The sequence below is a fragment of the Mus pahari genome, chromosome 15, assembly GCF_900095145.1.
Source record: "Mus pahari chromosome 15, PAHARI_EIJ_v1.1, whole genome shotgun sequence".
Lineage (NCBI taxonomy): Eukaryota > Metazoa > Chordata > Mammalia > Rodentia > Muridae > Mus > Mus pahari.
This window is the reverse complement of record NC_034604.1, coordinates 68,294,889-68,318,674: the sequence shown is the minus strand read 5'-3', so window position 1 is coordinate 68,318,674 and position 23,786 is coordinate 68,294,889. Positions and strand designations below refer to the sequence as shown.

Below are 23,786 nucleotides of genomic sequence, written 5' to 3'. Positions count from 1 at the left end.
CAACTGTGAAAAGTTGTCAGAGATGATGTGTAGAGGGTTTCCGTATCTATAATTTTATGATGCAATATAATTTTTACCAAATATAATATTTCACTCAAAATATCCTGGATGTGTTTAGGTCACTTAGATTAAGGCTTCCAAGACTGAACACCAACTATGACTCATTAGGGCCCATATGGGTGGGAATCAAGGGACTGGTGTGGCCACTCACAGTTTCCAAGACGTAAATCCAATGGATACGCAGGCAAGAGAGAGTCCAGAGTGGGCATAACCCAAATGACTACTCTGGACAATAGTGGCAACCAGAGGGTCACTGTTTTCTTGGGTGGTTCCCCAAGGAACCCCACGGTGCCACAGGGGACATGATGAGTTTCCCATAAAACACTGACAGCCTTTTCCACTAGCATCAGAAATACACAGCAAAGCAAGAGTTCTGGGAGGCATCCCCTAAAGAGCAGCAGAGCCCTGAGCAGCCTGTTGCTGTGAACTGTCTTGTCATGGAGTCTGTCTCCCTGCGGCAGAGGGCAGTCTGCTGTCACACAAAGCAAGGATGCCTTCCTTAGAAGTCAAGCTGGGCGTTTTGCTTGAAGCCTATTTTAAAAGATGACGGAGAGATCTAGCTAAGTACAAGCAAGGCTGCATGCACACCTCCTTCCTCCTCCTTCCTGACTAGCGATGCTAAGTTCCTGCTGCCTTGACTTCCCCACGACAGACTGTAAGCTGGAACTGAGCTAAAGGCTCCCCATTCACTTCTAAGCCGCTTCTTGTCGGGGTGTTCCTGTCACAGCAACAGAAGTGAAGCAGGGCTGCTGTCTTCCATGGAGTCTCACGCTCAGGGCTCCAGTCCTGGAATACAACACACTGCGCGTGCAGCTCTTACCCACCAGAGGCATGGAGAGCGAGACGACAGTATGAGGACACTCACCCCTACTACTTTAGTGACAATCATTTATAATAAATATGAAAAGAGATCATCAGACTGCCACAAAACTACGACAGGTCATCTTCTTGGTTTAAAAGTAGGGCAAAAATAAAATCCCTGATCCTTAGAGTAGGAGACAGGACTTGGTGCTTGATAATCCATGACTAAGGGATGTAGACCATGCACCTCTACCACGCAGTGTTACAGTGTACAGAGCTCTGAGCATGCTATTTTAATGGTTCATTTCCCACGTGGCAAGGCTGTCCAAAAAGGTCTCTACTCACAAGAAAGCAGATTCAGGTAAATGTCCTGTTTTAAAAGCAAACATTCTGGTTGTGCCAGCCATCTAAACTGCAATTTAAATCAATTACGAAGTTTTCGCGTGTCCCATCAAGCCTGCCAGGACGCTGCTGTATGATACAGCAACTCTCTACACAGTCACAGTTCAATTAAAAGCTTAGAAATTTCCAACTGGGAACTGTAAATGCTCCTAATGTAACTTCTTAAGAAGACTAAACTGAAAGGCAAGCCGAGCCAAAGTTCCCTGAAAAACTTCTCTACCTTCAAAGTACCACTGCCACAAGACGCGCAGGAAGCCAGGTTTCTAAGACAAACATTTCTCCTTCCTTCCTTCCTTGGCTAATGCTCTGCCAAGATCAAACGAGGATCAGCGGAGACCGCAGCAAGGCAGAATCTGGAGTCTGTCTGTGCCCAGGCATTGGGGAAGAACAGGTTAATTCTCTATTAAAAAGTCAGATCACATGTACTGCTGGAACTTGGCAAATCCTGCACTTTTACGATGGCTAGAGCTCTAGAGTCCGTCACAGGAGCTCGCTAAGATCTACCCACTAAAATAAACTGTTACTATCACAAACCTCTACCTACATCCAACGGCATCTTCATTCGCATCATTTCAGGAAATACTGGATATCAGAAGATACCAGGGCACTTGAGAGGCTGAAAGAGAATGAACTTAGGATCAAGTCACCCCAGGCAGGCCACACAGCAAGTTCAAGGACAGCCTGTGGCACAAAGCTGATCTCTTGCAAAGGTGACAAAAGCCGGAAGAATGGGGTTAAAGCAGAGAGCAAAGTCCTTTCTCACCAGGCACCTGGACAAGACCTCTGAGACGTGGCCTACCTGTGGCCTGGACAAGACCTCTGAGACATGGCCCACCTGGGGCTTGGACAAGACCTCTGAGATGTGGCCTACCTGTGGCCTGGACAAGACCTCTGAGACATGGCCCACCTGGGGCCCAGAGGCCACATGCAGCTGAGAAACCAGCACAAAACTGTTGATTACACATCTGTCAAGAGTGAACAACATGCATGACAGCGTCACACTGCGATGTCAGAAGGTCAGAAACGCCGCACAGTCTGTCTAACTGCATGCTGCTGCTGTGGGTCTCTGACGGCATGCACGCTGCTCTCGGGTTTCAGTGGCTGGCCCTGTTTCCTTTGCCTGTTTCAAGCACTTGGACCTGCTACCTTCCCACTTATTGCTCTATCCCACGGCCAAATGGCCGAAACCCACTTCCCTGAGATGCTCAAACAGAAGGGGGAGTTAGAGACTTAGAAATGGCATCAATCCCTTCTTGGGGTCTGCAGGACAACTAGCAGCAAGATAAAAATTTCATATCCACATCTTCCTTTTGTTATTGCTTCTTTGTCTTAAAACTCTGGGCAGAGTCCAGCTTTCCTCTGCACGCAAACATTAACCATCCAAGCAGACTCAGTCTGAAAGTGCTTCCTTCCTAAGTTTGCCCCTCGTCTAGAGTGGAGATGGGGAGAAAGGTAACTGAGGCAGCTTTTAAATTTTGTTTTGTTTTTTGTTTATTTGTTTGTTTTTTATTTTGTTTTGTTTTTTTGAGACTGGATTGGGTTTCTTTATATGTAGCCCCGGCTGGCTTGAAACTCACTCTGTAGACCAGACTGGCCTGTAATTAACAGAAATCTATCTGCCTCCGCCTCCTGAGTACTGGGATTAAAGGCATGGGCCACCATGCCCAGCTTAACTAAGGCACCCTTATTATTGTTTTTTACAATAATCTCTTCCAGACCCAAAGAGGGCCCAAAGGTCTCCAGACACTGTGCAAAACCTGCAAGTCAGCTTGGATTTCCAAACAGCAGAGCCTCGCAGACATGCCTGCTCCTACTGAGAACATCCTCAACCAGGGACAAACTCATGGATAATGGGTTGTCCTCTCAAGCAATAAGAGCTTCTTACGAGCCACCCACAGAATTTTCAATTGAGGAAAAAAAAAAATCAACCAGATGTCACTTAGGCAAAACTAATGACTGCAGACTTCACCTTGTCCTAACACCTCCTCCATTAAAGCATACACTCACGTCGGCCTCCTGAAGGTAGGCCGCATGCTCTCTCTCCTCCCAGGATGGACTTCCAGAAACCCCATCCTGATCTGTTTTTCTCTTTCACTTTTGCTTGTTTCAGGCCAGGAGAACACACAGACCTGGCAAGGTGGCAACCGCGGGAGTCAGACACCTGCCCAGGATTCCGATTCTAACAGTCACTATTGTCACGGCATCTTACAGTTGGGGGGACGTGCTACAGAGAGAAGTTAAAGATCTTCCACAACTGGTAAGTTTTGGGGCCGATATCCGAACCCTGGGCAGTTGGCTCTAGTTTCTGTTACACTACACTGCACTGACAGTACAATGGAGACAGATCTTGACTATAAACAAATCAATAGGTATTTCCCAGTATGAACGTCCAGTAGGCGGCTTCCTGGAGAAAAGGTGAAGACAGGATGAGATACTGAAGGGAAATGCCTAGTAATCCGTGGTGTGGAAACAGGAACTGGTGGATGTCAGACACAGGGGACACTTTTGGTTTAGTTTTGGTTGGTTGGTTTTTGGTTTTCTAAGACAGAGTCTCTCTACAGACCCCTGTCTGTCCTGGAACTTGCTTCATAGACCACGCTGGACTTGAACTCACAAAGATCTACTTATGTCTGTCTCTTGACTACTAGGATCAAATGGGTGCAGCACCATGCCAGGCTAAAGGTAATTCTTAAAGTCAGGAAATAAACAACTGCAATGCATGCAGTCTCTTTTGTTTGTTTTTCCATATAATGCCTTACACATAACTTACTACTATACAAACAAATCACTCACCTCAAATAATGAGCACACTAATTAGATGCTCCTATCAGACATTCTGAAGAATTTGTAAAGTTAATCAAAACACACATCACATCTGCTTATGATTTCTCTAGGGTACTAAGAATATGTGTGTGGGGGGGTTACTGTTGTTAAATATGAACAAATTTGGCACAACAAAAAAATTGTTCCTTATGTTTATGTGCAACTAAGAAGATTTTAAGTTTCATTAAAATCCTCTCATAGCAACATGTGACTCTAGTATCTTGTTGAAGGTCACATAAAATATTGGCTCCTCTGAGTTTTACAGCTGGCATATATAAAGTTGTATAGACTTTTCCTAAAAGAGAATTTAGAATACATTCATGAAGTTTCTCACAGGGAATTATTAGCAGGATGGCTATCCAACTCCCTGGACTCTGCATAGCTATTATGGCTTCACAGTCCTTCCCATGCCTTGCAATCAAACCCTAGATACAAACATTTGGTAGAAAACGAGTTCTCTCAAATTACAAAAGGCTGGCCTCCAAATTCAAGACTATTATTTTCTTAGAGAATAAATCTCGGTTTCCAGACTCAGACTTCACTGTGCAGACAAAGCATCTGAAGATGGGGCTGAGTTTTGCAGAATGAGCTCCTTCCTACATCACCAGGATGCTCTGTCCAGAGCAGCCACTCAGATACAGAGCTTAGACAGGAAGCAGCAGCAGCAGCAGCAGCAGCAGCACTGGGAACTGGCTACAATCTGCCTGTTCCAACATGATCACTGAGTGAAGGTCACTCTATGAAGCCATAGTTTTTTTGTCTACGTCCCATCTACAACTCATTCCTTCACTGATATAGTGAACATTTGAGGCCCTCCCCCCACCCCCAGCTCATTTTACTTCTTGCTTTTAACCCTGTGTATGTCCACAGCATGCCAACTGAACCAACTGTGTAAATTTATTGGCAGTTTTTTTTTTCACTGCTATATCCTCGCACAGTGCTGGGCTGTATAAGGACCTGTTAATACAAGTCTACACTGTTTGTTGAGCACATTCTCTCTTACCCTTCACCTTATCATTCACCTGTTCTCTTTCTCTCCTGGGACTGGGACTGCTGGCTCTCATGTGATCCTTTCTCACTGTGACCCTCCCCTCCCCCTGGTGGCTGTCACTGATGCGTTCCTGGGCTTCAGTATCTAACATCTGCTCTCATCACCCTGCCTCATCTCTTCATGTGATGTCTTCTCACTGTTCTATGACCAACCACATCTCCCCACACTAAGAATTCTACTTTGCTACAGCATTTTTATCTATGTAAGCTCTTTATACCGTACATATACAAGGACAGATTCCTTACGTCTGCTGCTGAGTTACAAGTTATTTGAGGGCAGGATCCTTATCACTAGTTCTGATATACCTTACATTACTTAACACAATTCCTCATTCACATACTGCTAAATGAAAATCTAGTATCGTAAAGTAAGCATCATTCACCAGTATCTAAACACTCCCACATCACAGATTCAACCTATATTCCTTATCTTGGTTTGTTTTCTATTTTGGGGACTATAAAAAAACTGGGCATACTGCCTTTATTGGTAATGTTTTTCTAACTATTACATCTAGGAAAATTTTTAACTTTATCTAAAACACACTACCAGAACTTAAGTTATGAACTATTTCATTTGGAATTTGCATATGGGACAGGCCTTAGAAAATATTCATTATGGGCTGGAGAGATAGATCAATGGTTAAGAGCAATGACTGCTCTTCCAAAAGTCTTGAGTTCCAATCCCAGCAACCACATGGTGGCTCATAACCATCCGTAATGAGATCTGACACCCTCTTCTGGTACATCTGAAGACAGCTACAGTATAGTTAGATATAATAATAAATCTTTTTTTAAAAAAAGAAAAAGAAAAAGATTCATTATAAGAAAACCAATCTGAAGCCATTGCAAAACTCCGTGTACACAGACAGAAAAGGACCACAAAGCAGCAGGAACCATTAAACTTTCAATGCTAGAATAAACCCAGGGGTACAAGTTCACTCTTGGAAACTAAGGGCTACTCAGAATAGCAGAAAGACTCCGGGGTATGAGGAGACAATTATATTTTTGGTAAGAAATAAAGCTCATGTTAGTACAAAGTCAGCTAACTAGATAATCTCATACTACTTCCCACCTTAATGCAGTAACACGGACAAAGAGCAGATGTGAATTCTATTGTGAGGCAATGTAATATAATTTCCACCCAATTCTGAAAACAGATAAAGAATAGAAGTTAATTTGGAGTAGTTACCAAAATTGAGCCCAGGTCAGCATGCCTAACAGCGCTAACAAGGCCATGGCTAGATAGATGGCCTTAGAGGGAAACCTACTATGGCCATTCATTCCCCTAAGGGATACAGCATTAGAGTGATTCCTAATGACTTATTTCGCATCCATAGATCAATGCACTGCCCAGCTCTCACCAGAGAAGCATCTCCTTGCAGTAGATGGCAATTAGCCTGGAGACCCACAACTGATCAATGTGCAGAGAATAAAAGGCTTTGGAGTGCTCAGCCCTAAGTGGATGCCTACACACACGCGCGCACACACACACACACCAGCTCAGGGATCTTATACAGAAGAGGGGGCAGACGGATTTTAAGAGTCAGAGGTGAATGACTTCAAAAAAAAAAAAAAAAACAAATTTTTCTGGATACAACCAGGCAGATCCATGTATGATCTCAATATTATGAAAACATGCAAGACCTGTGCAAACTCAAGCCAGAAAAAAATCCCAGCACAGAAGAAGAAAAGATGGTCACAAAGTCCACAAAGTCCCATGTCCCAGCTGAGGAACTCTGGCCAGGAGAGATAAAGCCACTCTTCTGTAATAGTGTGATACACACTCCACAGTATCAACCACACTCCAGGGCAGGCCCCACACCCAGGAGTCACTGGCCAGCACAAACTGAACTCAATGAAGTTTTTACAAAAGGAGGGGGAGACCATGACGTTGGCTGGGTAGGGAGATGGAGGACAAACTGGAAAGAGATGGGGCAGAGGGATAAAGATGATCAAAATACACTGTATGATATTCTTGGGGAATGAGTAAGAAATATTATTATAAGAAATAAGCCCAGGTCAGCAAGTGGACACATGGGTCGAATACGAGACTGGCACTTACGAGCCAAGTGGAACTGGGATCGGTATCAGTCTGACACAACAAACTAACTGCTGCGGGAATGATGGCACGTGCCTGCAATTACAGGACTCAGGACGCCAAGACAAGAAGACTGTGGATGGATTCCAGGCCAGCCTGGGATCATGGTGAGACCCTATGCCAAAAAACCCAAGGGCCAGAGACAAGGGCCGGTGACAGCAGTGGGACCAAAGTATAAGCTGAGCAAAGCCTCGGGTCTAGTCACCAGTGTCAGAGAAATTCTGCACTGTCCTAAGAGTAAGAATTAAGCAAGAAAATTACAGATTCCATGATACGCGTTTTACTCGAAAACTGCTAAGACAACATTGAGCTGCATACTGGAAAAATAAAAATACCTGTATGTATAAGAAAAGCCCACAGGTGATAGTTAAGAGTTGATAATTAACTTTCCTACATTTAAAGAACCTGGTGACAAATGTCAGGGCAGGCCAAATCATAGCTCCTCAGACAACGTTAATGTGCTACTGTACTTGACCAAAAGAAGCATGCAGTTATGGTTCTGTAAGGTTATTAAGACTGGAAGGGGACTGGATTTGTGAGGTAGGGCCTAGGCAATGTCTAAGTGGAAGAGAGTACCACAAAAAGGAGTCTGGAGCGATGAGATCAGACAGGGACTCAATCACCCACCCACTCCTGATGGTGGCAGAGAGCACAAGCAAGGAACGAGGTGCTTCTAACAGCTGGAGAACAGGCTCTCCCACTGAGCCTCCAGGGAATATGCACCTCTGCAGGCCTATAATTGTAGGTACAAAACAATAATATAACATTTATGTAGATAACAGGAGTGACTGCTGTGCCAGAGGCAGGAGATCATGACAAAGTTAAACAGCCACAGAGGGAATCCTTGGTGGGAGGCGGCAGTTCAGTGGTACAACACTTGCTCAAAACCCTACCAAAAATAAAAGTGAAACCCTCAAAGACAAACACAGAAAACTAGGAAGGTATAGAGTGGTGCTTTATAAAATACTTAGCACAGTGGTTGAGGTTTCATTTGAGTGTGCATGTCTCTGGAAAGCCAGTAAATAACCTAAAGTGAGACCTAACACTCTAGTTCATGAAAGGACCAAGTACGAATGCTGTCAACTCTGATCAACAACTATGTCAGGAAACAAAACATACCAGGGTATTCTTAAAGCAGTCAGAATCTGAGGAAATCCTGTCGTTTCTGCATGTGTTTGGAAAGGACACTAACATAGGACCTGTCTTAAAAGACCACCCAGAAGGCAAAGCTGAGTATCTGCTTCAGGTCTGTGTTTACCTGATGATCCTCTGGGCAGCATACTGGTGGAGGGAGCGGAACTGTGCTGACATGTTTGCTAAAGCCGCCAGGCAGTTTGTGTGCAGGTACTTGTCCTGTGGAGAGAGCAAGATTAAAACACACACCGCAAGATTAAAACACACACCGCATCTTCTCCAGACTTCAAGGAAAGTTAACTAAAAGCAACATACACCCAACTGCCCTAATGCTGGAAGAGTGCCCAGGATCTATATTCTCTAGTTCCCAATCTATAAAGCACTAAGTCAAATTGTTTCCAAATTCCCTTGGAAGCAACAGACAGGCAGGTGGACAATCCAGATGGCCATCACCACGGTGTGAACACTGAAGCCGCCTGCAGCAGGACCAGTGATACTTGTGCGGCGTGCTGCTCCAGACCCTCCCACCACACAGTAACGGAGAAGGGAGTGCATGCTGCCGTCTCCCCGGAACACAAGGACTTCTCCCTCCTAAAACAGCCACCTCCTACAATCTCAAAATAAAAACCACTGGACATCTATCCCACGAGCCCCACGGACAGAAGTACTTGGAAATGGTCAGTAACAACCTATGAGTCTGCACACTACTTTCCTTGGTAGCACAATTCTATTGGCTAAATCTAAAGTTCCATCTTTTTTTCCCGACTTTTCAAGGTTTTGCTCTCTTGGACTTTGGGAGAGGGGCTTGTTTTTCTTTGAAGACAGATTCTCATGTAGTTACACTGGCCTCAGATCTGCTATATATGCTAGGCATGACGGCACAAGCCTTTAGCCCCAGCACTCGGGAAGAAGAAGCAGTTGGACCAGAGTCAAGGTCAGCTTGGCCTACAGAGGCAGTACAGGCCAGCCAGAGCTACACAGTAAGATCCTGCGGCAACCAAACCAAACCAAACCAAACCATTCTACAACTGAGGAAGGCCTTGATTATGGGATGGTGTGGTTGGAGCCCAAGCAGGTGTGTGCCAGCTACACTGCCAGTTGAGCAACAGCCTCAGCCCCTTGTACTTTCTTCCTGATCTAAATTTGTATTTTCCCTTCTTCTCATCTCTAGGTATTTTGTTGTCGCTTTAAAAGGGCGAAGCAGAGTCCTCAGTCCATTGCATGCATGCAGCAGCTCCAACCTTACTGCTCGCTTCCCATTGCGTGCAAAGTATAGCACATCGAACAACCACTAAATATTAAGATAGACACTGCAATATAATCACATAATATGCTAAGTGCTGATCCACATTTTTCTAGCACATTCTATGAGATTAAATTTGAATTTTCTAGCGTATTTCATAATCACATTTCATGAGATTAAAGCTTTACGATATGGTCTTAACTCCACAAAGGCAGAGAAATAGCCGTGGGGTACTTACTCGAGTCCTGGTCATATTGTACTGGATGGTTCTTATTACCACCAGAATTAGGAGGCTCCCCAGGGAAATTTCAGTTAAGACTCTTTCTGAATACCAAGTAATGTTTTTTAATATCTGTAATAAAGAAGAAAAGTTTGAGTAAAAAATGACTCTTAGGAAAGGGGTATATCTACCATTTTCTGTAAGTTTATTTTGCTCTGAAGGTAAGTTATGCAATAAAAAGGTGAGCTGAGAGCTTCAGTTCTCCTAAGCAAATGGTATGAATGTACTTCCTTCTCTTTTCTTAAATAGATGAAGGAGAAAAGACAAGGTCTAGAAATCAAGAGGAAATCTACTGAAATCATTAGCAGACAAAGAGATGTAAATTGAAAATGGTATGAAATAGACCCAGCACACAGATAAAAGGAACAGAAAAGACAAACAGAGCTCAGTGACTAGAAAGCAAAAGAGTAGGTGCTGAGAGGCAGAACCTCCCAGAGGTAGAGCCCTCTACAGACAACCAGGAGGGGCAGGAGCACCAGGAGGGCAGCATCTGAGGAGAGACCCCGGGTTCTCCCGCGGCTGGTCAGAGCTGCCAGCAAGTATCAAGGCAATAAAGGTTATCTTAGAGAAAGTATGCAAGTTCCTTAGGAGACAGATAACAAAACTCAAAGATTAACCTAACAGTATATGGACACATACTACAAATTAACACATCATGACTAATCATGGTGTTATCACAGGAATGGGAAGACTGCTTTAATATTAATGAAAAGATTCATCAGTGTATTTCACTATATTAACAGACTACAATGCAAAAAAGCACAAGATCAAAAATATATAAAGAATTCTTCCAACCCACTAATAATACAAATAAGACAACTTTACAGAATATGATATATAGGTATTTATATATCTCACAAAGATATCAAAAATAGACATTGGAGAAAATATAGTTTCTTCAACAAATGGTGCTGAGAAAACTGGATATCCATATGTTGAAAATAAAACTAGATCCCATTTTTTTCACCCTGAACAAAAAAATCAAGTCCAAATAGATCAGATGTAAAACTCTGAAATAGGGAAAATACTTCAAGATGCAGGAATAGGCAAGGACTCCCCGAACAGGGCTCCAGCTGCTCGGGAAGTAATCACAGATGACAAAGATCCTAATCTCAGGAAGTGACAAACTTCAGTGCATGAAAGTCAACATCGAGTGAAGAGGCGGCCTACGGGAGGAAGGTCTCACAGAAGACTGTGAAGAGGCGGCCTACGGGTGGAAGGTCTTTGCTATCCAGACGTCTCACAGAAGACTGACTTTGAGAATATAGGCAGAACTCAAACTACTAAATGACAAGGAATCAAACAATGCAATTAGTAAATGGACGGATGATGTGAATAGATAATTCTAAGAAAAGCTAAAATACGCACAAACTGTCCAGCCTCACTCGTCATCAGAGGAACGCAAGCCAAAACAACAAAGAGATTCTGTCCAGGTCAGAATGGCCAGCATTTACAACACAGTAACAAAAGCTGAGGCTGTGGCAGAGGGAGCACAGGGCAGAGGACATGGCTCCGTGGGGACAGGTGGCTGTCATGGAAGCCCAACCCCTATCCTCAAGTTCATGCACACTTTCTTGGAAAGAGGAGACTTATGGAAATGTAAACTAAGCCCAGCTTTGGAAATCAATATGGTAATTCTTAAAAAATCTAAAACTAGGTGTGATATGTGACTGTATTTATCCAAAGGACTCCAAGCCAATGTGTCATAGAGACACATGCCTGTCATGCTCACAGCAGCACTGTTCTTAGGTGCTAAGTTAATGACCTGACCTAAATGTCTGTCAGAAACACGGATAAAGAAAATGTAGGTTTTTTTTTTTTTTTTCAGCCATTAGGAACAAAGTTAATGAGGCGTGCTAATACACACCTGTGAATCCCCAGGATTAGATTAGGGAGGCAGAGCAGGGAGGCCAGAATGTCAGGATCAGCCTTACCAACATAGATAGCTCAACCCCAATTTGGGTTACATGAATCCCTGTTCCAAAATAACAATAAAAAGAACAAAATGACATCATTTTAGGAAAATGGATGTGACTGAAGATAATTGTATTAAGTGAAGTAAATCTCAGATAAATAGCATGTTTTCTCTTGTTTCTGGTTGCTAGATTTCAAAAACATAAAATCGTGGACTTACATGTGACATTAAAGCATAGGTAAAACTGTCCTAGGAGAACAATGAGGGAAAGGCTCAAAATACATTGTGTTTTCATATGAAATATCCTATGTAACCCAGCATGATGTACAACAGACATATCCTAATGAGAATAATATACATGTGAAAAGAACAATGAGTTATCTATTACTACTGAACCAATCTGATAAGTTTTAACAGTGGTTAATAGCTGTCCAGAAGGAAAAGAGGGCAAAGAATACCATACTAGTTTGTGAACTGGAAGAAAACACCATTTCTATTCCAAGTCCTCCCAGACACCCCAGCAGAAGGAGAGTGAGTGAAACCTCAAGGCAAGTGCACTTAGAAGAGAAGCCCCTCTGCTCTGCCCCTGTCGTCAGCCACGGGGACTTACCACTTCATGAATGGACCGATTGAAGCCATCATCTTCTGTAAGGATCAACAGGATTATAAGGGCCATATAGACATGGTGTGAGTTTCTTTCCTCAACATGATACAGAATCTCAAGAATTGGTAAGACCTAGGAAATAAAATACTATTTCAATACCTTATGAGAACTTTACACTGTTATTCTACATGCTTTGCATTAAGGCCATACAGTTTCCATAAATAAAAAGGACAGACACCCGCTTGGCTGCATGTACTCTCTGCACACATAGCTAAGGTACCAAACAAGAAAGTCACCTTTACAGATGTCCTGCTAAAGAAAACCTAGTTTCCAGTGGCCACTTAGGCTCAGTTTGGTGATTTTAAGAGATCACATCAACTCCCTCTAATTAAAAAGGAAGAAAATAATTGAGCTGCTCAGAAAAGCTTAGCTGCTAATAAATTTTAATGTACATTAATATGTATGCTTCTTACCATTTGTACTTTAATGCTAATAACCCAAAACTGTGCTTCACATAAGTAGCCAAGAGACTATCGTAGCCCACGGTGCATTTTCTCAGCATGTTCCCCGAGACAGTCTTCAGTGACTCTGATCAAACACCTTATCTTATGATCCTGTTCACAAATGCACAAGTTCATTTCTAATTACGCCTTTCACATAGTTAATTCGTTCATTCTTCACTAACTAGAATAAACATCACTAGAAGTATATGGGCAAAATAGTTAAATTACATGAAACCATCATACAGAGTGTGCTGGCTAGTTTTATATCAACTTGACACATGCTAGAGACCTTTTAGAAGAGGAAGCCTCGACTGAGAAAATACCTCCCCACTCCACCGCCCCTGACAGGCCTGTGGGCAAGCCTGTGGTGCATTCTCTTGACTGATGATCAACAAAGGAGGGCTCAGCTCAGTGTGGGAAGTGCCAACCTCCGGCTGGGGTACCCAAGTATATTAAGATGACAGGCTAAGCAAATTATGGAAAGAAGGCTAGTGAGTAAGCTCTTCCAAAACCTCTACCTCAGCTCCTGCCCTAAGTTCCTACCCTGACCTCCCTGGACAGTATGTTAACAGGCTTTAAGATATACCACCGTGCATCGATCCAAGAGGACCTGGAGATCCAAAACCTTCTTGTGGCCTTCAAGGACACCCACTCCCACATGTATACACACACACACACACACACACACACACACACACGAACATGCACATGAAGAAAGAGATATGTTTTTAAAAAATCTTTTAAAAGTTAAAAGAGCCTATATACAGGGTGTAGTGGTACACAACCTTTAATCCCATCAGGTGGAAGCAGAGGCAGAGGCAGAGAGGCAGAAAGGCAGAGAGGCAGAGAGGCAGAGGAGGCAGAGGGGACAGACAGACAGACAGACAGATCTCTGAATCTGAGGCCAGGCTGTTCTACCAATTGAGTTCTAGGACAGTCCAGGCTACACAAAGAAATTCTGTCTTGAACAACCCTCCCAACCCCTGCCTCTAAAAATAAACAAAAGTTTGAGATGGGGGCTGGCGAGATGGCTCAGCAGGTAATAGCACTGACTGCTCTTCCAAGGGTCCCGAGTTCGAATCCCAGCAACCACATGGTGGCTCACAACCACCCGTAACGAGATCTAACGCCCTCTTCTGGTGTGTCTGAAGTCAGCTACAGTGTACGCACATATAATAATAAATAAATCTTTAAAAATAAATAAATAAAAATAAAAAAAAGTTTGAGATGATGGATCCAAGAGGACTATGCCAAAGTAACATCAATTCTTCCTTTTAAGTATTTGTATTGGGATAGTAAACTTACATATTGCACAATCCTTTCATTTAAAAAAAAGATATCATTACATGGTTTTTAAGATTAACAAATCTGAGCAACTATTACCAACTAACTTTAGACTGCTTTCATTATTTCAATTACCTCAGGCCCTTTAGCTCACAGTCCCTGATCACTCTTCCTCCTTCCCTCTCACCCAGCTACTTTCCTATCACTGTGACCAAAACAGAATACACCAGAGAGTCAGCTCACTGGAGAGACAGTCTGCTTGGCTCATGGTTTCAGGGGAATCTCACATGCCACTGTAAGGACGGCATGGTGGAGACCACAGCAGCGACATCACAAGGTACAAACCAGGGGAATCTCACATGCCACTGTAAGGACGGCATGGTGGAGACCACAGCAGCGACATCACAAGGTACAAACCAGAGGACAGAGAGCTGGGATCTCAAGCAGGGCTGGGTACAGGGCTCAGGAGCACATGCCTTGGGACCTACTTCTTTCTACCAGTCAGGCTTCACCTCCTAAAGGATATGGGAGTTTGAAAATACCCTGACAAGTTGCTGTATGTTTAGACTGTAAGCCCTTGGATGACATTTCAGACTCGGGCCTGTGCTGGCTAATTTTACATCATCTTGACAAAAGCTAGAGTCATCAGAGATGAGGAAGCCTCAATCGAGAAAATGCCTCCGTAAGATGAAGCTGCAGGCAGGCCTACAGGGCATCTTCTTAATTAGTGATTGATGGGGGAGGGACCAGTCCATCCTGGGTGAGACGACCCCAGAGCCAGTGGTCCTGGGTTCTATAAGAAAGCAAGTTAAGCAGGCCATGAGGAGCAAGCCGGTAAGCAGCACCCTCCATGGCCTCTGTATCAGCTCCTGCCTCCAGGTTCCTAACCTGTTTGAGTTCCTGTCCTGACTTCCTTAGGTGATGGACTGTCACCTAGAAGGGTAAGTGAAATAACCCTTTCCTCCCCAGTTGCTTTTGGTCATTGTGTTCCATCACAGCAATGGTCACCCTTACTAGGACAGACTGTAACAGTCACTTAGTGATCAGAGACACAATTTATAAGAATGGAGTCACAAAATATGCCACTAGGTAGGGCCTACACTGAAGAATAGCAGATCTAGCCTCATTCTCACAAAACTCTACACACAAAGTATCTGAGAAATATGTGGAAATGAAATACCAACTTCTGAATATCAGAGTCTATAGAATAAAGGAGCTGTGAACTATTTAAAAATGAGATTGGCAGAGTAAATTCCTACTTGCAGCAATATATACAGGTAACAGCCTCAAACAATATTTACTACAGAAGAAAGAGAACTGGAAAGATAAGGACATACGCTAGGAAATTATCAAAATCCTTCTTTATGCTCCTAAAACCCCCATGGTTCTCAATCCTCCTCATGTCATGACCCTTTAATACAGTTCCTCCAACCATAAAATTATTTCATTGCTATTTCATAGCTATAATTTTTCTGGTATGAATTGCAACATAAATATCTGATATGCAGGATATCTGGCATGTGATCCCTGTGGAAGAATCACTCCACCCCCAAAGGGTTGTGACCCACAGGTTGAGAACCACTATTGGAGCCTTTTACCAGTATGTGTTCTCAACCTGGAGACAGCTGTTCCCTCGTCTTACAAGCCAACATCTGTACCACAGAAGCCCACAAGTCATGCCCCAGGCTTCCTGCTCATTGCCAAAATCCCCCCAGAATCCATCTCACACACACTCACAACTGTCTCTGTGTTTCCCATGCCCACTAGGAACCACAGCTCTGCTCAGGATGCGGACTTTACCACGGTTCCCACTCCTTTCTGGTGTGGAGTCAGGTTTTAGTTCATCACACCTTTTGTCCTTAATGCCACTGTGATAAAATATGCTCATATTTTATGCTTCTTCAGCACTTACATAGTATTTAAAACCAATAAAGAAGCTACCAAATGCCCGGCAGTGCTTTGTTGGATCTGCAGCGCTAAGGGGACACTCTGCTGCCGTCAGCCAGCTGCTGGCTCCTTTAGCAATGATCTTGCGTCAGTGAGAGGTCATAGTGTCTCAAATACACCCTAGAATGGTAACTTACCTTTCCCTTTACTGAAACTCTGATGGGAAATATTAGCTTCCATGGAAAGCCACGGCTGCCTAAAGGAGATCTGTTCATCAAGACAAACTGTGGAACTGACTGTATTCACTGAGTGGACCTTTAAGTGGTATCTGGCCAGGGGCCCTGAAATGACTTAACAGTGCAGTACTGACATTCAGAAGCACAGGCTTGGAGGCTGTGAGGACGGAGCCTCGGGAAACTAAGCTGGGACAGTCACCCTGACTCTCATCACTGTCAGCAGGGCTGTGTGGCAATCATGACCAACGGAGCAGTGGACAGCCCTCATCAGCTAGAAGGAACAAGAAGAAATACAGATGTCCTTGAGGGGTGCAGAGGATGCTGCTTGGAGAACCTGGTCAGGTGGAGCCCTGGGCGACACGGACAAAGGCTCTGTCACTCAGACCTAGGCTGCTTGCTCAGGTCTACCTCAGTCTGGGGACATTTCCCATCAGTCTCCCCAGCACCATCTGAACGGCCACCAGGAGAGCACTCTGAGCATCCCCCTGTAACATCTCAGACACACGGGGCATGCTTCTCTTGATACTTACAAGATTTTCCATATCCGTTCGGGCCAGCATGTACGTCCTGACATTGCCATTCTGGTGGAGCAGAGTATACAGGAGCAGTGTTGCCTGATCAGATGTCTGCTGTTCACACAGGGCTGTGTACAAACTGTTAAAGTTAATCTGGAAGGTATGTGGAATTGATGATGGGAACGGACTGCTATCTGAAATACAGAAATTCAGCATGAAAATATATAAAAAGAGTACATGAGTACTTTGTGAGTTGTGTATTTACATATAATGGTTAAGGCACTTCAAACTGTAAACCACAGTTGAAGCACCGACTACAACTATTGATCCCTTTTTAAGAAAAATAGCTAAAACATCAACATATGACTTAGTTTTAAAATAAAGGAAAAAAAATCAACATATGAAACACAAGCTAAGGCAACTACCATAAAACTCTTTTATTTAAAAGAAAATTGAAGGCTTGGTGTTTAAAACTCAAACTACTCTTCCAGAGAACCTGAGTTTGCTTCCTTACACTGCGCTCAGGTGGCTCCCAGCCACGTGTGTCCAGCTCCAAGATACCTTCTGGATTCCGTGAGTACATACATGCAGGCCCACAGTGAGAGCAAAAAAATGTAGGGAAAGGTAAGGAAAAAATGTAGTTTCAGGAAGAAAGTGTGTGAGTCCCTTGAAGTTTCAGACAAGAGTGCAGAGGACAAATTACGTATAATTGTTAAAGACCTTAGTGCCTGCTCTCCACCTGGGCAACAGGAAGGCTGTCCTGAGGGCTAAACTAGCAAAGGAGAACACTAGCAAAGGAGTCCTCTGCTCAGATACAACCAGAGAGGGGAGTGTTTCCCTAGCATCAGCGCAAAGCCTGATGAAACTGTAGTCCAAGAGGCCCAGGCTCTATCCTGAGCTGGCAGCAGAACCTAGGCACACTGTTAATATCCCACTGACAGGGTCATGGAGTCTTGACCTCAGTTCCAGAGCGTCCAGGCCACGCACGATTGGGAGTGACTGAGAGGCCACTGGATGAAGCTGCAGTAAAATCTAAGTTGCAGTAAGGGATCCCATGTCCTAACTAGGTTTAACTCTCAACTTAATGCAGCTCAGAGCCATCTGAGAGCAAAGTACCTGGAGAAGGAGGAGGTGCCTAGATCAGATTGGCCTCTGTGCCTGTAGGAACTGCCTTTGCTATTAACTGTTCCGGGGAAAGCTCCGCCCACTGTGGATGGCCCCATACTGAAGCAGGTGGTCCTGGGAAGTGTGTGTGCGATCCAGTGAGCCAGAGACAAGGTAGCATGCAATGCTGGTTTCACAGCTCCTGCCTCAGTTCCTGTCATGACTTTTCTAGTAACGAACTGTGACCGGGAAGATCCTCTCCTGTTGGTTTTGGTCAGAGTGTTTTATTACAGCAACAGAATTAAGCTAGAACACCACAGCTTGTTGGGCAGACGAGGACTGCAGAGGTCTGGTAAGGAAAGTTCCAGGATCAGAGTGCAGGTGGCCCAGACGACAGGCAGCACTTCCTGCAGCTGCCAGGCCGGAGCCACTCAAACCTTCCAGCTGTGTCACAAAAGAGCTCAGGGGCCAGGAACAGTGCTACAGGGGTTTATGTTGTCTTGTGAGTCCGCAACTTGGTTTTGAATTTACAGGAGCTCACAGCTGAGAGACTGTCTTGAGTCTCCAGTGAGTTGTGAATTTGAACTGTAGACTTGTAAATAGTGTTGGGATTGTTAGACACTATGGAGACTCAATGCATTGTGCATTATGAGATGGCAACGAGTCAATGGGGAAAGGGGAAAGGATACAGCTGGAAACGCATGTATTTAGGTGTCAAGCTGACAAGGATGGAGTTGTAATGGTCAGTCTTCATGAAATTAAGAATACTGTGAGAACAGAGCTGACCATGTCTGTGTAGGATTATCCAGACTAGGTCAGTTGAGGTAGGAAGAACAACCTTACAGTCTTGTTTCATGGGCTGGGGGCCCAGACTAAATAAAAGCACAGGGAGGAGACAACACGGTGAGCACAGGCAGCCAGCACTCCCTGCTACTGGACTGCAAATCCACGGTGACCGCCTCTCAAGCGGCTGTTGCCAGAGTTCCACCATAATGGACTGGACCTGGGAACCTCCCATGAGCTAGAATAAACCCTTCCTGCCATAGCTTGCTATTTGTCACAGAGAAAAGGTAAGTAAGCAATACAGCAAACATGTAAATATTACATACTTTTTACAGGATTCACAGGAGAAGAGTCTGGACACGGCAGTTCTTTACAATGAGAGCAGGAGAGTGCTTACCAACTAAGTATAATGACCTATGCTATACTTGAGTTCACTGACATAGATATGTCCTGAGAGTATCCACAAGATCTACGCATGCTGAGCCAGCAAGCGGCAGGAAGGAGCCACTGTACAGATGTGTATGCCTAGTATCCCTTATTTAATCTGTACAACGACTGAGCCATTATCCTGCCCAACTTAAGAAATGATGAAATAGAAGTTCAGAAAGATTTAATAAAATTTCCCAAGTACCCTGAGCAAACCCAGACTGACCTCTATGATACATTACTTCTCATGGTAATAGCCATGACTGCTGAATCTACACTACAGTAAAAGCTCTTTTATTTCTTAAAAACCACCTGAGACAGAGATTACAGTCTACCTGACTCTGGTGTCAGTACCTAGAATTGCTGTGCTACATAACAGTCTCTCAAAATAGGAGAAGTGGAGACATGGTTCAATTCTGAGGGCTCGAGTGGGGTCAGTCCTACCTGCACATGAGCCTTTGGCCTAAGTGGCAAAAGCAACATTGGTAAGCACCATACAGTGAGTCCTCGCTGTGGTTTACACTCTACTCTTGCTTGGTATTTATGTAAGTGCTGTATGATTGTATATCCATATTGCAGACACCACCATTGAGAGCTCCTGAGATTATACAAACTGCCCAAGATCTCACCCTAAAATGACCAGGGTGTGGCGTGAACCCAGGTCAGCTCAGCTCCAAAACCAGCTTTCTTAGCCATCAAGTAACACTGTCACTAAGAAACTGAGGACAGCAATGGAGCAGAAAACCACACCCGGGTTTCCATTTCCATCCCCTGAACTGAACTGACTCCCCACTTGCTCTATGGCTTCAATGCCTGTGTCCCCCAAGTGCATGTAAAATCTTAGCTGCGAATGTGGTAGCAGCAGGACTTTCAGGAAGTGGTTCGGGCACTCATGCTCCTCCCTTATGAGGGCTCAGGCCTTGATAAAGCAGGCCTCCCGCAGCAAGAGCCTTCCGTCCCACCTCCTACACAAGAATCCACATTCAAGGCAGTGCCTTAGAAGCAGAGCTGGGCCTCAGCTCAGCGACGCTGAACACTGAGGCTCTGATGTCCCAGACTCTAGCTGGTGTCCCAGACTCTAGCATAGCATGAGATAAATCTGTGTTCTTTACAAATCACCGAGTCTCAGTACTCTATTACAGCAGCACGAATGGATGAGGACTCTGCACTTGTTTTCAAGAGTGAGAAGGTGTGACCCCTTGGTACCCCAATGCCCTGACTGTGAGCAGTCGGCACGGGCAGGAAGCAGAGTGGCACCAGGACTCAGACACCTTCACAATCCTACCCAAGAACTTCACTTCTCACTCATCTTAGTACTGCATGAGTGCTGGACCTACCCTGGCCATCCAAGCACCCATCACAGGACCCTTCCTTTCAGAGTACAAGCTTCTGATTCCTAACACCCAGCTACATTGTCCGCATGGGACTACCCGTTTACAGTCTGCTTTAGGGGCAGTAGTTACAGCTCCTCCCACCCCGCCCTGCCCTGCCCCCTCCCCCACCCCCAGCACACTCCTTCATGCACTAAGAAGCAATTACTGGGGCAGACTCACAACTGTTCCCTCCTGCTGCCCATACTGTTTCCCTACGTCACAGGCAGGCATAGGCTGCAAGACAGACAACCCCCCCCCAAAAAAAAATTTTGCTTATTTCTGTTACAGTATTAGCCCTAGAAAACTTTACCTAAAATACAGACTTTGGAATTTTAAAACACCCTGTCATATAGGTTTCACAGGCTAATTCATGTCCCTAGTATTGAAACTCAGATACTCGGATTGCCTCTGAAAGAAATGTAAATTAAATAGACATAAAGGACCACAGAATTCCTCAAAGCCTTATATGACCTGCCTGAGAAAACACACTCCAATTTTTTCTGACACTCATCTCAGAAACTATACACCGATAGAGAGAATGGAGACAACAAGCCTCCGCTTGCTAAAAAAGTCATTCAAGGGAAAACCACCACGAACCTTGCGTGTTCTTAAATGACGTGACAGCTTGTCTGTAGGGGTTGGGTATGTCTGGGGCATCTGTCAGGTTCACCAGCACCAGCAGCAGCAGGAGACTCTGGTTGGCCAGAGGAGACGTAAGTTCTGGAGACGCGGCCGCTTTGCTGCCCACCCCGCCTAGCGTGAAGACAGTCCAGAGACCAGCTTGGAAAGAAAACATATAGTTAGGACCACGCCACCAATAATGGAAGCATTCTACACATTTATGCTTAACACATGGAAATATGCTCTTAATTAAAAACAAGTTCATTATTTGAGGATTCTACACACACACACACACACACACACACACATACACACACACACACACACACACACACACACACACACACACANCACACACACACACACACACACACACACACACACACACACACACACACACACACACACACACACACACACACATGACCACCAAAGAGTACATAGTGCCTTACTAATGTGATTTCACATTTTTTCCATGTTGAATTGAGGTGTCATTTTATATATGCGGTTAAGGTTTCATCACAATTATTTTCACCAGTTTAATTTAATTTTTAGAATACAATTCTAGACATTGTAAACTGTTCCTTATGCTCCTAGTGGACAAAGCTGCTCTAGAGCAAATGTCTTCAAGAGGGAATGAGCATGATCGAAGGAAAAATCCAGATCCCATGGTCCCAAGTGAGAAGATGGGAACTGCGCGGACCCCCTTCCTGTCACTGAGCACTGGGCTCCTTCCAAAAACCATCAAGGAAGGTAAACCGTGTTTTCAAAGTTGTGGAGGGGCTTGCTGTTGGTAGGCAATATGGCTGAACACTCACAAACCCACAGCGCAACACTGCAGCCACTAGCCGGTTACAGCTGAGCAAGCACTGTGTAGTCTAAACTGCATTATGCTGCAGATACACAATTAATCCCAAAGACTTAACATTAAAAGGCAGGGGATACAGCAACAGCTATTTGGTAACATGTTTGCCTTGGAGACATGAGGACCCATGTTTGATGTTGAGAACTTGTAGAACAGAAACGTGGTCGCACACACTTGCAGTCTTACCCTGGGGAGAGGGAGACAGGAGACTCTCTCGAGGACTCACTGTCCAGCAGCCTGGCCTACTTGTGACTTCCAGGCTAGTGATAGGTCCTACCTCATAAAAATTTTAACTTTAAAAAGGTAGATCGAAAATGAGGAATGATGCCTGAGTTGGAATTCTGGCTGTCAGAGACACATGTGTACACACACACACACACACACACACACACACACACACACACACACGAACACACCACAAACCACCAAAGAATAATAAAATGTCTCATGTGTTTTCACAGTTTCTACACTAACATATAAGCTTCAAGTATCATTATAATTATTTTCAGCAGTTTCTTCTCATTTTTAACTACTAGACACTGTAAAATTACACGCTAATTACATCCCTAGTGGAAACGTTTCTGTAGCAGCCACCCCATTATCAAAGCACGTTCTTGCTAATGGGTGCTGCACCGCTCGACCACCAAGAATGGGAAGCCGTGCTCTGCCTTGCGCCAGGCAGAACAGCTACCATTAAGAAAACAAGTGGCAGCAAAATGGTGTGAAGGACATGGCAGGGGACGGAGCCCAATACACTGCTGGGGGGCATGTGCGTTAGTCCAGCCACTGTGGAGAGCAGGACGGATCTAAACTACTGCATGGGCAAGCTGTATCACTCCCGAGCAGACACCAAAGGACTCTGAATCAACAAGCCGGAAACACTCACACAGCTGTTTACAGCAACATTCAAGACATAGAATCAACAGACAAATCAATAAAGGACATGTGGTATTACTCAGCCATGAACAATAAAACAGTATGACTTGCAGATAAACAGATCCAAGTACAGATCATCATCTTAGGAAAGTCATCAGACTCAGACAGGTACATTATAATCACATGTGTGTATGGGATGTGGAAGTGGAACTGAGAATATGTCGGACGATGGATAAGAACAATGGGAAGGGGGAAGGCAGAGAGTATGGGCAGGGTGTCAAAGTCCATGAAATATCTGTATACGAAAATGCCTTTATGAACTGCATCACTGTACACAATAACATACACCAACAAATATCCACTTACATCTAAAGCCTTCTGATACACAGTGATACACAATGAAAAGTAGACCTAATGCCAGTTGTAATAGTAACAAATACAATGTTTAGGAATACTTAGCCAGTGTGATGGCTCAGTAGGTAAAGGAGAGAGAAAGAACAGAGGAGGCGAAGATGGAGGGAAGAGGGGGTCTGCATTGGTCATGATGGACCAGCGGCACGCACCTAAGTGAAATGGCTCCCCAGGACACCAGACTGCTGGAGCAGAAATAACCCAGGAAGATTCAAATTTGGGGAGCACAGTTGAGGAGGCAGCCAGCCTAGTGTTGGGGTGAACCCCCAGTCATCGTGCCGCCTAATGAAGAAATCATAGTTTGAGTCTCACTCATTTGAAGCTAGCTGGGGATGAGCACAATTCATATTATTTTACAACTGGAGCCCTGAGATTAAGAGTTTCATGCTCTATCGACCAACTAAGCAAGCCAAGCTCTAGGACGGCTGTCATCAAATCTCTCCGGTCCTTTGCAGTTATACAATTCTTTGTGGCCAGTTATTTTGGCCATTA

The 23,786-nt window shown here is 44.4% G+C and overlaps 1 protein-coding gene across 2 annotated transcripts in view; it reads right to left on the bottom strand.

The window, feature by feature from the left end:
* Dym (dymeclin) overlaps nucleotides 1–23,786 on the bottom strand; it is a 265,401-nt gene that overhangs the window by 151,370 nt on the left and 90,245 nt on the right. For both annotated transcript variants that reach the window (XM_029546929.1, XM_021214259.2), the window contains exons 9-13: nucleotides 21,119–21,301; nucleotides 16,851–17,029; nucleotides 12,417–12,542; nucleotides 9,850–9,963; nucleotides 8,493–8,587 (exon numbers count right to left, since the gene is read on the bottom strand). In XM_029546929.1, coding sequence (XP_029402789.1) covers nucleotides 8,493–8,587; nucleotides 9,850–9,963; nucleotides 12,417–12,542; nucleotides 16,851–17,029; nucleotides 21,119–21,301 — 697 coding nt within the window. The remainder of the gene's footprint in view (nucleotides 1–8,492; nucleotides 8,588–9,849; nucleotides 9,964–12,416; nucleotides 12,543–16,850; nucleotides 17,030–21,118; nucleotides 21,302–23,786) is intronic.